The 13,703-nt window shown below is 33.3% G+C and overlaps 1 protein-coding gene across 1 annotated transcript; it reads left to right on the plus strand.

The window, feature by feature from the left end:
• The first annotated feature begins 181 nt into the window (after positions 1-181).
• On the plus strand, positions 182-13,444 carry Amon (prohormone processing protease amontillado). Its single transcript, XM_072893498.1, has 12 exons — positions 182-1,112; positions 5,271-5,375; positions 6,535-6,802; positions 7,286-7,323; positions 8,296-8,372; positions 8,874-9,138; positions 9,488-9,700; positions 9,927-10,027; positions 10,195-10,428; positions 10,673-10,837; positions 10,972-11,089; positions 11,152-13,444. The coding sequence occupies exons 1-12, from the start codon at positions 957-959 to the stop codon at positions 11,314-11,316; spliced, it is 1,905 nt and encodes a 634-aa protein (XP_072749599.1). The 5' UTR covers positions 182-956; the 3' UTR covers positions 11,317-13,444.
• The last annotated feature ends 259 nt before the right edge of the window (positions 13,445-13,703 follow it).

The raw sequence follows: 13,703 nt of genomic DNA on the forward strand, positions 1-13,703 counted from the left end.
TTTTTGTGAAAAATTGCAAAGAAATCTATACAACTGTCATTTATTATTTATTATCATTCAAATGGATAATGCCCAGCTTTGTCGTAAAATACTGAATTATCAGGCCGATATACTCTTAGGCGATTATCCTTGAGATTCGCGCACGCGCGACTATCAAATTGTCGCACACGACGTCACTTTAATCAATATATCGGATGACGTCATGCAAAGGGTTTTCACCTGCCCGCTTCGTTGTTCTACGCGACACGGGTACGCACTTCGAATCTCTTTCTGCACGCTATTTTTTTTGACAGTTATATTCTCTCGATCTTTACTTGAATACACGTGACAATAATATTCTTATCTGCGAAAAAAAAATACGAAAAAAGAAAGCTTTTTCCTTTGTGTGTTCGTAGAGATTTCTTTCTCAAAAAAAAAAAAAAAAAAAAAAAAAAAAAAAAAAAAGTTTAGTTTCGCGTGCGTCCACGCATTACACACGTTCTGTTTTTTCTATTTTTTACGTGTGATACTTGCTGTATCTAAACTCTCTCTTTTCATCGCGAACGGTATGGATTCAGTGTCTCCTGTCATACGTCCATGGTGTCACGTGTTTTTTCCCCTGGACGAATATACCGTGTTGTAGCGTCGCGGATTTACGTATTCCACCATCAGTGATCATCGTCGCAAAACAAAAAAAAAAAAAAAAAAGAAGAGAGGGAGAATTTATAGTCTGTTCGAGAATAAAAATCTACCCTTTTTGTCGATCCACGTCGTCCGCGCTATCCGTGAGCCAACTGCCACCTCCGCGACCGTCGACGCCGACGCCGACGCCGCCACCACCGCCACCGCCACCACGAAGATCGTAGTACCGTCGCGTACCCTCGAGTAACCGAGTACCTGGAGTGTAGTCCAGTATCCCCGAATCCGCGAATGCGAAGTACGACCTGGACGTATTTCGCCGGCCGCCTCTCGTCACGATGCTACCACTCGCGGTGATCGCGCTCTTCCTCCTCGCCGGCTCGACCACCGCCGAGGTCTTTACCAATACGTTCCTGGTAAGGATGCGGCAGCCAGCGGAGAGGCATGTAGCCGATCGTGTAGCGCTGAGAAATGGCTTCGTCAATCTAGGATCGGTGAGTGACGACAGTGGCTACTATTTATTCGAGCCCGCTCGAAAATCGCGGACTCCGATGCCTGTCGGAGAGCGAAAAACATGAGTGCAATATGCGGATTTTATTATTTCTTAATTATGAAGTTACGTTTTATTCCTTTTAATTGCACTGTTATTCAATTTTCTTTTTTCTTTTCACGTCTAAATTGTATTATTTTATCAACTATATATTTGTATTATATATTAATTATATATATATATATATATATATATATATATATATATGTATATTATTTTAATAATATATATTATAATTTGCATTTTATATCATTTTTATTTTAAAGAAAAAGAAATAGGTCTTATTATTTTTATCGACATAAGCTCGAACTGCCACGCACGCGAATGAAATCGCGAATAATCGCGACATTCGAGACGCGGAGGTCCAGGTGAATGTAAGAACGCGTAACGATCGGATTGCAGTGACCAGCAACATTTTATTGAGTTCTTTTTCGTCTTTAACGTCACGACAGTTTGACACGTGAACCTTTTCCATTTCAGGCTGTTCATTCAGCGATTGTACTCTAATTATATCTTTGAACTTTGTCGTGTGATGTCGGTTAATAATAGATATTCATTACACAGGCTATTGTTTGAAGTAGGTTCTTCGATAAATATTCCTTTTACATACCTACTCGATTTGCAGATATCATAATGACAGATATCTATATGAATATTATAATAATGTTATTATCAGTTTTGGTAATAATATTTTATTAACAATGTTTTATTATTTAAATCTGATTGATTATCGATGTACATAAATACGGTGTAAAGGGCAGAATATTTTTGTTGTACCATACGTTTGCAAGTTGTAAGATTGCTGTTTTTATTGCGTGCTTAATTAACAGATTTATTCTGTGTTTTTAACTTTTTTTTCCAGCATATGTGTTACTACAATGTTTATTGACGCCTCATGTCCATTCATATAATTGCGCTGCTTCACCATCTTTTTATATCTGTATATTTTTCAAAAATCAAAGATTAAAATAAATAAATAAATATATGTCAAAATAAGTAAATAGTTTTTTCCGACTTGAATTTTATAATTTTTATAATTATTTACAGAAAGAGAAGAGAGAGAGAGTGATAAATTATCACTTATTACTGGTATTATTTACATATGTGTACTGTAAAAGTACATTTTCATTAATATATTTACACTCAGCGAAAATTCTACAGATATTTGCAGCAGATTAGCATTTAAGTGTTTTTGTGCTGTTATGATGATATTTCCCGTCGATAAAATGAATAAATCCGGCTAATGCGTGTTGCAATCCGTGCAATGTATCTTTAAATACTAGCAATTTCACTTGCAATTATTTTGCATGCATGTTTGGCCGTTAAAGAATTAAATGTTTTGAAAATTAATTTCTGATGATACGACACGCGTCAGATTTAGTGCCACGTCTGTGCCTTGACACACTTCACTGAATATGAAAACAGTATTTAATTCGCGATTAAGTTTAAGGAAAACAAAGAGCGCAAAATATTCTTCTCTCGAATGTTTCGCTTCGCATAAGGTGAATTTAAATCATTTGCGCAAGTTGCGTTCTTTTTTCCGCTTGCGTCGAGGCAATACCTCTGTTTATGAATAATAGAAAAAGAATTTATGTTACACGAAAAGTTTGTCAATGATTGAGAGGAATGGTATGCATTAGTTAAAAGACATTTATCTGACTATTGTTTATAGAAAGTTGTCGAGTTACTTTTTTTACAAAAAAAAGTCATTGAATAGAAAATTTTTTTAATTGAGATTGTCATGTCTTTTTATGCGATTGAGACATTTAAAAAAAATTTTTTAGGTTCCTATATATATCGCGCAAAAATTGTATACATAAATAAAAAAGATAAAAAGGATTAACTAAAATTTTTTATAAAATTATAGATTAAAAAATAATTATGGATTGAAAAAATTAACAAGGATAATTTATTAATTGTGCTAATTTAAACACTAATCATAAATCAATGGTTGACGCGAGCTATCACTGGCCAAGTTTGATTGAACCTAAGATAGTCTAGTCCTCTGTATCGAGACGAGGCGTAAGGCTACTGAGATCAATACTCGAGAAAATGATGAGATTGGTCTTAAAAATCGTAGCACGCAAGGAAGTCGAGACAAGTATACATAGTGAAATTGATGGTTTAATCAAGAAGATAATAATTTTACACGAAGTATCGCAAAAATGTAGGATAACATTTTTAAAAGGCTTTTTTTTTTATTTTTTTTAATTAATTTTAAAACTTAAAATTATATATCTTTTTTAAGAGCTTAAATAAAATAAATTTTGCCATCTTGTAACTTCTAAATCCAATATTACAATAGCGGTTATTAAAAGTGATAAACTAAATTTAAAACCAATATTTTAATTGCAAAAAATAACAGATAATTAAAGTTACTGAAAGCGAGTTATTTATAAAATATAACAAAATTATTTATTTAATTTCTTAAAATTATTGTATTTTTTCTGTCTAATAGAGAATTGTTATTGAAACAAATTAATTGATTTTGACACACACAGTGCCATTAAAAGTTATGCAAGTTTAGAACATATTGCTTAGATACTTATTGCTAATCTTTTATAATATTTTACATTTTTCTTTCTTGAAAATACAATTTTTATCTTTTTGATTTAATTTTTTTTACATATAGAGTCAGTAACTTTATATAATTTAACCGCAATAAATTGGATAACCAAGATGCAATTTTGCCAGTGTAGGAAATTGATATCTCATAAGTACTATTTATCGGTAGTGACGTAGTTTCTTCCGATTAAAACTGTTTCCTGCCCGTCTCGTACGATTAACCACCATAGGATATGAGGCTAAATTATCGGCGATCGATCGCTTCCACTGTGACGCGATTAATTCTGCCATATATTGGCAGTGACTGATTTTATCTTGGATAACAAGATAACAACTGATGTGATAGATTAAGAGATCTTGTTGCAGTTTAACAAAAATTATTGGATTGATTGTTTCCTTTCGTTTCGCCAATTATATCGCGAATATGATAGTTAATTTTGCAAATGAAAAGAAACAGCAAGAAACATATGTATTCCAATATTTGTAACAGAAAAAGAATGACCAATGAAAAAATAGAGAAAAGTTATTTAAGATAAAAAAATGCACAGGATTGACCTTTCTTCTTTCTCTGTTTTTTTCTTATTATTTCGTGACAAATAGTTAGGGGATGATAAGCCGCAACGAGGATTCACGTAAATGACATCTTATGCGAGACAATCTTCATTTTTCGCAACGGTTTAGAAAATTTAATTATGTTATCTCAATAACATTCTTTATTTACCAATGTGGGTGTATCGGGAAAATTGAGATTAAGCTCGAACTGTGTGATGAACATGCGTACAATGCCTGGATAAATTTTGGCCTCTATAATACAATTTTTTTCTGAATAAATTTTTTATATTGGATTTTATCGTTATTACATATAAAACGTATATTATATATAAATACATATATATATATAAAATCCTTTTTTTTTAATGCTACTTGTACACAATGTAGGTAATTGAAGGGAAAAAATATTTTTAAGAGACATTTACTTTTAAAATAAAAAAAAAAAAAAAAAAATTAATTATGTTTATCCTAATTTTGTGAAAACGTACACATGAAATATCCGTCTCGATTGTATCGTGTAAGCTTTAAAAACAGTTTTGGGATATGGGTCATATGGTGACCCGGTGGCAGAGGGTTAAAGATATATTGCTCATCGAGTTTTTAGTTTATATATATATATATATATATATATATATATATATATATATATATATATATATATATTGATAGAAATTGCGCTTTCAGATATTGCTTTTCTCTCTCGTTTACTTTTCTCCTTATTATCTTTATAAAGATGTAAAGCTTATTTTATTCTATTGTTTTATTTCGCGCGTGCTGTGTGTGTGTTATCATTCTTCTATTATTCTACCTTGAGAATTAATGTGCTAGTTATTGTTACGTCTCTATCAAATCTCGAGAAATAAAATATTTTTATTTTCTTTTGAATTGAAGTAAAATATCAATATTTCAAAATTTCAATATCGCGAAAACAAAAAGGGAAAAATTTTCTTCCGTTTCACAACACAAACTCTGTTCTCTGTTCAAGGTTTTGGGCAGTCAGACGGAATATCATTTCGTACATAGAGCTTTACCTCATGTACGAAGCAAACGATCCGTGCCACACACGCGAAAATTAAAGGTCGATCCCCTGGTAAGTTGATATCTTTCTCGCTAGATCTATGCAACGATTGCCATTACGGATTACAAAGGGAAAGTTATCAAAATGTTAATTTAGAAAATTAGAGTTGTTCCAATTCCTCGTCTTTTTGAAAAACATGAAATTTGAAAATTTTAATGAGGCAAAAGAATACACTTAAAATTTGTTTTTTTATTCGTTATTTTTACATTCGAAATATTAGAAATGTAAATTCAAAGTTTCTCAGCTATTAAATACTAAGCGGATAATAGTTCATAGAAAATATTTTTTCAATGAAAAATAAAATATATTTATAAAATTATAAAATATTTATATAAAATTATTTTTAATAGAACAATTTTCTCTCTATAAAACTGATTTAATATGCACAGGACATGAATATTACTTGGTCCTTATACCAAGTCTAAATATATCTTGATTCAAGATTCTAATACATTCTTCTTTACCCTATTGAAAAGCGTAGGCGAGAAAAACATCAGGGTGAAATTTCGGCGAACCTGAACCGAGAATCTCCTGACAAGCAAAAGACTCGAGCTCGATTCCTAATTTCAGTGATTTTGCCTCGATGTTTTGCCGCCCACGCTTTTTCAAGAGGATAAAGAGAGATATAGAAATCAAATTGACATTTATTTAAACTTGTACAAGGACTAAATAATATTCGTCCTGTGCACACTACTCAATTTTATTTAATATAATTCAATAGAAAAATTATTTTTCTATGAAACTAATGCACTATCATCCGCGTTTGGCTTTTAATCAAAACTTTGTTTTTTTTTTTTTTACATAGATCCTTATTAATCTCTTAATGTATTAAAAATGCATTTAAAAACATTGGTATCCTGTTCTAAAACCTTAAAGCCTGTTCTAAATAGATTCATAATTTGTGATAAAATTCGAAACAATTTTATTTATAATTTTATACATGATATAATATAAGAAATATTTGAAGAATACATGCATGTATCAAATATGTCAGAATACGCTCATATTTTAGGATATGCGGTCTAATTAAAGTTATAAATAGAATTATAAATAGGATTATATGTATGCCTTGAATTTTTATGACAAATTATATATTTTCATCTAAAATACGGACTTGAAAAGAGAGAAAAACAGAGAGATAGGGAAGAGTCAAAATATAATAATAACTCAGGTTGCCACAGCGATACAAGAGCCTGGTTTCAAGAGAGTAAAAAGGGGCTATAAACCCTTGAGTGTGGACAACCTTGTACCTTTGCACGAAATTAAAAATCCGATGAATCCTGGAAGCAAAGACCCGACAGATCCCTTTTTCAAGTACCAGTGGTATTTGAAAAATGTCGGGCAGAACGGCGGTAAACCAAAGCTGGATCTGAACGTCGAGGCTGCGTGGGCTCAGGGTGTTACGGGAAAAAATGTGACGACGGCTATCATGGACGATGGTACGTAAAAAGAAATTTTTTTCGTTTTTTTTCCTGTTTTATTTTCGTCGAATAAACGAGATCTCTCGCGACCGGAGTTATTCCGAAGTCAAAACAGAGTTAAATTACACACGCTTGAATGCAAGTTTTGCGAACCAGCGGCGGTTTGAATCGATATCGCTGAGGGACGAGTTACGCAACCCTCTCTCATTTCACCGAGAAACGAGATGTATTTTCATCTGACTCGTCTGCGCGTAACTGCAGCCCAACGAGAAGTACAATAAGACCGTCGTAACCGAGTTTTTTTAATGATTCCGACTTTTCCTTAACGAAAGAACGAAATTGACAGTTTCCTTTGAAATTGCCAGTTTTTTTCTTTTTTCAACGAGCTTTTGTGTTTCCCATTACACACGGTGCACATGACAGCACATAAGGATCTCCTCTTGTCACCGCTGACATAAATCCTTGATACATACGTACTAACCACAATATGTTTTATTGCAGGTGTGGATTATATGCATCCGGATCTCAAGTATAATTATGTAAGTCTTCTTAATCGTTTTGATATTAAATCTGTATAAAAATTGTTATTTTAAATAAAGCCAAGAGATCAAGATTTAAAAAAAAATTATATTTAAACTAACAATGATCATTCTGATTGATAAAAAATTTGACTATAATATCGTAATTTTATTTTCAATTTTATTTAACAAAGACGATAAATATTTTGCATCGATTTAACTAATTGCATATGCGTTAATTTAATATCTATTATAGTGATGACGGAAAAAAATTACATGAAACTGCATATATGAATACAGAACTAATATGTATGTTATCAGTTGTATTTTTTCTGTATAAATTTGTAAATGTAATTAATTCAATATTAATAACTTTACGTCACGCTACCTAGAGAGAGAAAGATAGATAGATAGAGAGAGAGAGAAAGAGAGAGAGAGAGAGAGAGAGAGAATTTTAAACATTCCTTTCGTAGTTTCGCACAAATGCCATTCTCGATGCAGTTTACATGCAAACATGTCGGGAATTCAAAATCAGAGAATAATAGGTGACCCGTGGGCCGAGCGAACAGAAATTAATAATTATTTAAGTCTAATCTACAATGTGCTCTTTGCTTCTTGTTTCTTTAGAAATTAACCAATTGTAGTTGATTTTAAGAAGAATAATCGAACAGGATTGGATTAATTTCTAAGAAACAGGAAACAAAGAGCACATTGTAGATTAGGCCTTATGGTACTCGAAAAAGAGAACAAAAACTTTTAGTTATTCGCCTTTTTTTTGACGTTTATGTAACAAATATTTTACACAAAGTTTACTATCAAAGTAATTTTCCATTGTAATTTTCATAATTCATATTAGTAGAATGAATTCTGTGGTTGGGTTGAATTTTAATTTAAACGGTGAAACTACTTAATTTTGCGAACTCTAAATAAGCAATTATTTAATTACGAATTAGCTTATGAATTATTAATAATGATGCTTCCGTTCGGTTTCAGAATGCTAAAGCTTCTTATGACTTCAGCAGTAACGATCCTTATCCGTATCCGAGATACACCGACGATTGGTTTAACAGGTAAAAGCGTATAAAAATCGAATCAAAAGTATTAATCAAACGAGGTGGATAATTGAGTCGATGAATAAAAGTCAAACGAATATAAAGTAGAAACGGAACAAGTGTTTATTTAAAGGAAATTTAAATAATTGAACGCAGAGAAAAGTTAATTAAATTAGACAAAATTACTTATTCGAAAGTAAATAATAAGGAAAATCGAACGAGAGAGAGAGACATTAAAATTCAATTAAACGAGATTATTTGTTTAAAAATACATGATAAAAAAATTGGATATCGAGAAAAGTTAATTAAATTAAAATGTGAGATAGATAAACGATGAGTCGGGTGAGTGAAAGTGGAACAATTGCTCTTAACGTAAAGTACAAACAAAAGCGTTTGTTTGTTGAAAAGTAAAACAAAAGCACGTCCCACATTTTGCGCGTGAAATCGTATCATCAATTACGTAATGATGGCGAGAGTGTGGCTAAAAATAATTTTTTTCGCGACGTACTTTTATCAAAGCCACGGTACGAGATGCGCCGGGGAGGTCGCGGCTGCACGCGATAACGGAGTTTGCGGCGTCGGGGTGGCGTACGATTCCAAGATCGCCGGGATCCGGATGCTGGATCAACCCTACATGACCGATCTGATCGAGGCGAATAGTATGGGCCACGAACCCGATCTCATAGATATCTATAGCGCCTCCTGGGGACCCACGGACGACGGGAAGACGGTGGACGGACCGCGAAACGCGACCATGAGGGCCATTGTACGCGGCGTTAATGAGGTATTTTTTAATTACTCGTGCACGAAAGGCATATTTGCATTTTTAAAGCTGATGGAATTTCTAATATAATTGGCATCCCTTTTAGCAGCGTAATTATTGAATCAACGAGAAAAACTTCGTTATTTTAAAAAGTGAAAAAAGAAAGAAAAATATATTGAAACGGAATAAAAAAACATTTTGCGACAAATATTTTTAACTTTATTTGCAGAAAAATAAATAAATGTGACCATTGAAAATATGATATTGGAATTCAAAAAACTTTTATCGTTATTTTTTACTGTTAGATGACTGAAAAGGATTTTATCGAGTGAGATGATTGCTTTATATCGCTTGTGTATATTTTTATCAGGGCAGAAATGGTCTGGGTAACATTTATGTCTGGGCTTCTGGGGACGGTGGAGAGGAGGATGATTGCAACTGCGACGGATACGCTGCCAGTATGTGGACCATCAGCATCAACAGTGCCATTAACGACGGTCAGAATGCCCACTACGATGAAAGCTGTTCTAGTACCTTAGCTTCTACCTTTAGCAACGGTGCCAAGGATCCTAACACAGGAGTGGTAAGTTGCCATTTTGGATCAGGGAGAGGATTAGTTACAGTTTTTTCTTGGATTTTATTCGAGAAAAAAACACGTGGCATTTAATGTGTTAAATAAACTTAAGGAAAATTACGACACAGAAACATTTTATTTAACGATGTTTCTCTCTTCTGCGTAAAATTATCTTTACAAAAATAAGATGAATAAAGTTTTTTAATTATTTTTGTTTTAATTATTCTTCCCATAGGCTACTACAGATCTGTATGGAAAGTGCACGACGACTCATAGCGGAACGTCCGCCGCGGCACCGGAAGCCGCGGGGGTGTTCGCGCTTGCTCTCGAAGCCAAGTAAGTGTATTTTAGATTCGTTTTAATGTCAGAAACATGTGAAAACTTTAAAATGCATGCAAATTTAATCATTACATTGATATTAAATTAATAGAGAGATTTGGATCAGTAAAAAAAATTCTTCCATTATAATTCCATGCGTCAGTTATAAAAACTTTCATTTCTAGCTCACAGCTGACTTGGAGAGATATTCAACATCTGACCGTCCTAACTTCGAAAAGGAATTCTCTATTTGATGCGAAGGACAGATTTCATTGGACCATGAACGGTGTTGGGCTCGAATTTAATCATCTCTTTGGATATGGTGTTTTGGATGCGGGTGCTATGGTGGCTTTGGCTAAAAAGTGGAAGACGGTACCACCGAGATATCACTGCGAAGCTGGCTCTATGATCGATACGCAGTGAGTAGTCATCTCAAATCGATGATTAATGAGATTGAGAATCTATCACAATTTGCGACATTATAATTTTAATAATTTTTTATTACAATTTTACAGTTGTATGAGAGCAACTCATTTCTCAATTAGTATTTTTCTGTATACAAGATAGATTTTTTTAGATAATCTAGAGAATCGATTCTTTTTCCTAAGAAAAATCTGAATTCGAATCCTCTATCCAATTTCCTCGAGCTATTTGATTTTCTAGGCAAGTCACGAGCGATCGATCCATCCTCGTGAAGATTAAGACCGATGCATGTGCTGGCACGGAGTATGCTGTCAATTATTTGGAACACGTACAAGCCGTCATTACCGTAAATGCAACTCGGCGCGGTGATCTCGAGCTATTTCTTACATCTCCGATGGGTACGAGGTACGCAATAATCTTTTAATCTTCTGGCCTTTTTTCTCTAATATTAATAATAATAAATTCTTTTTTTTTAAACTCGATCAGACCGACGATTGTAAATAAATAAAAAAATATCTGTAATACTCTCTCTCTTTCAGATCTATGATCCTGAGTCGCAGAGTGAACGATGACGATTACAGGGACGGGTTTACAAAGTGGCCGTTCATGACGACGCACACGTGGGGCGAGTATCCTCAGGGAACTTGGCTGCTAGAGGTAAACTTCGCAGACGCATGTAATTTGCGTGAAAGCGAAGGCTAAACATTGGAATCTTCCAGGTGAGTTTCAACACGCAGAAGCCCCAACACGGATGGCTGAAGGAATGGACGTTGATGCTGCACGGTACCAGGGAACCACCATACACGGGATTATCAGCGGCGGATCCTCACTCGAAATTAGCGATTGTCAAAAAGGCCCACGAGGAGCGATTAAGCGCGATCTAACGACACTCACGACGGTCCAACGCGATTATCGCCGATTTAGGCGACGAAAATGGGAATATTCCGATCGAAAGATGTTTACGCGAGCGCTCCCCTTTCCGCTTTCTTGATTTCATGCCGCGCGACTGAAGAAACAAATATGTATATTCCGATTCAGTTGCGCGACGGCCGCATCACCCGTGCCAATCTCCATCATCGTTCGTTATTTTAAACACGCTAAATCACCTATTCGTATTGAGATAAATAATAAGTAGATTCACTCTTCACTGGAATCACATTTGTCTAATTACGATGTCAACTATAATTACATATCATGTTGTTTATAGCAAAAATTTACATCATTAAGAATGTAGATTTCTATGTATAATCTTTTTTTTTTTTTTTTTTAATCCGCAACCGAGAAAAAAAATTAACTCATTAGCACTCAGTGATCTAGTCAAAGGAATAGTTTTGTTTATATCTTTCTGAAAAATTCTAGTAAAAAATGCGAGATGTGAATTTCTTTTGCAAAATTTGATAAGATTACGCACTATTTTAATCTCGTCTCATCCTTTACGATTTTTCTTTATTCTAAATTAATATTTAATCATATTTAATCAGATATTAACAATAAGTAGAAAAAAATCAGAAATAAATTAATTTACACACGTAACGACTTAAATTATTATATATTTATTATTTTATTTATTAATTATTATTTATTAATTTTTATTTATTATTTATTATTATTATTGCTGTTATTATTATTATCATCATTATTATTATTACAAAGTTCAGGCAAGAGAATATCATTTTATTAAAATTGTGTCCGCGTTAACAGCTTTCCGAAGAGTTCTCAAGTCGATGATCGAAACTAAACGATTTGGGGGAACAAAAAGAAGGAAGTTTACTATGTATTACTCAATAGCGAAATAAATTACTCTTTTGATGGAGCGGTAAAATTCGAGGCATTAACTTTAACGGGACGTTATCGAATCGACGACGCCTGCGAAGAAGTATACCGGGAACAAAAGTTTCGTGTCGATTATTGCCGTCCTCGCGAATCCAGACTTGTGATCTCGAAGGAGCGATTATTCGTAAGATGTACACTTTTTAACGGCATCGTAATAATATTGTAACGGCAATATTCTTTCCTTCCCCTTTATTTTCGATCACTTGATCACACTGTAATCCAAACTTGAACGAATGAATAGAGAGATGTCACCTCGCGGATTTTCCCCTCTGAATATCATCCGGATGATCCGTTGTCGATGCTTAGGGCTTAAATATATCCATGTGTGCTTAAAAACTTAATATCTTAATTTGTTCGTTCATTTTCAACTTAAAGCGAGCGACGAAAAGAAACGCGCGAGGACGTCTATGACGAACACGAGAACGCGAAATACGGATGCTACAGAATCCGCATGTGTAGATGATGTACCTTAGAAGTCTTAGCGGACAGAGAGTTTGTGAACATTACATTAAATTATATAAATATAAATGCATATATATATATAAATAAAATATGCGTATATGTATATGTATATGTGTGTATAGGAAGGATATCTCTGGTCGCTGAGTGTGTTATTATTATACGACAGATTTCTTGGACAAGTTTTTGAAACGAAGATTTTAATACGAAAAAAATGTCGACGGTTTCTGAAATTTTTAATAAATGACAAACGATTATAAAGTGAAGTGATTACAGTGGCTAAAGTTTGATTTATAATAATTTTGGTCGCTTCTTACTCGACAAAAATATTGTAGCTCTGACATTTATTTCGTACATTTTCGTTTCTCCAAATTATCTAAGGAATCCGCCGTCAAGAATTAATACGCAAAGCGATGATCTATAAATATATATACATACATCTTATACGTATATGTTATATACAGAACTGGACACCTCTAAGCTTTATGGCGCAGAGTATTTCTCTTGTTCAAGACATTTTTCGATAATTGCGTGAGTAGTAGAAATAATCCAAGTCATAAAGTCAAACGTCTTACGCTCTGTGTATTTTATATATGTATATCTCATTAAATATATACATATATATATCTTAAAGTTGAAAAATGGATTTAATCGACTTTATTGTGTATGCGTTATAGGTGGATGAATAAAATCTGTATTTTTTGGCTGGCATCGTTTTTATCTAGTGTACCTTCGATACATCATTTACTGACTGATTACCGACATCCGTCCTTTTTCCCTTTGGTGTCATCTGGTGCCCTATCGCCAATTGTAAGACGAATAACACTGCGAGAATAATCGTAGAATCTGTTACAAGCGCAAATATATTTATATATAAAAAAAAACTCCAACCTTTGGAGTGATACGTTTATTGATCTATATACAAATATATATTATATATTACAAATATATATTAAAAAGCAAAACATTTATAGATGTT

The sequence above is a fragment of the Anoplolepis gracilipes genome, chromosome 5 (assembly GCF_047496725.1).
Source record: "Anoplolepis gracilipes chromosome 5, ASM4749672v1, whole genome shotgun sequence".
Classification (NCBI taxonomy): Eukaryota; Metazoa; Arthropoda; class Insecta; order Hymenoptera; family Formicidae; genus Anoplolepis; species Anoplolepis gracilipes.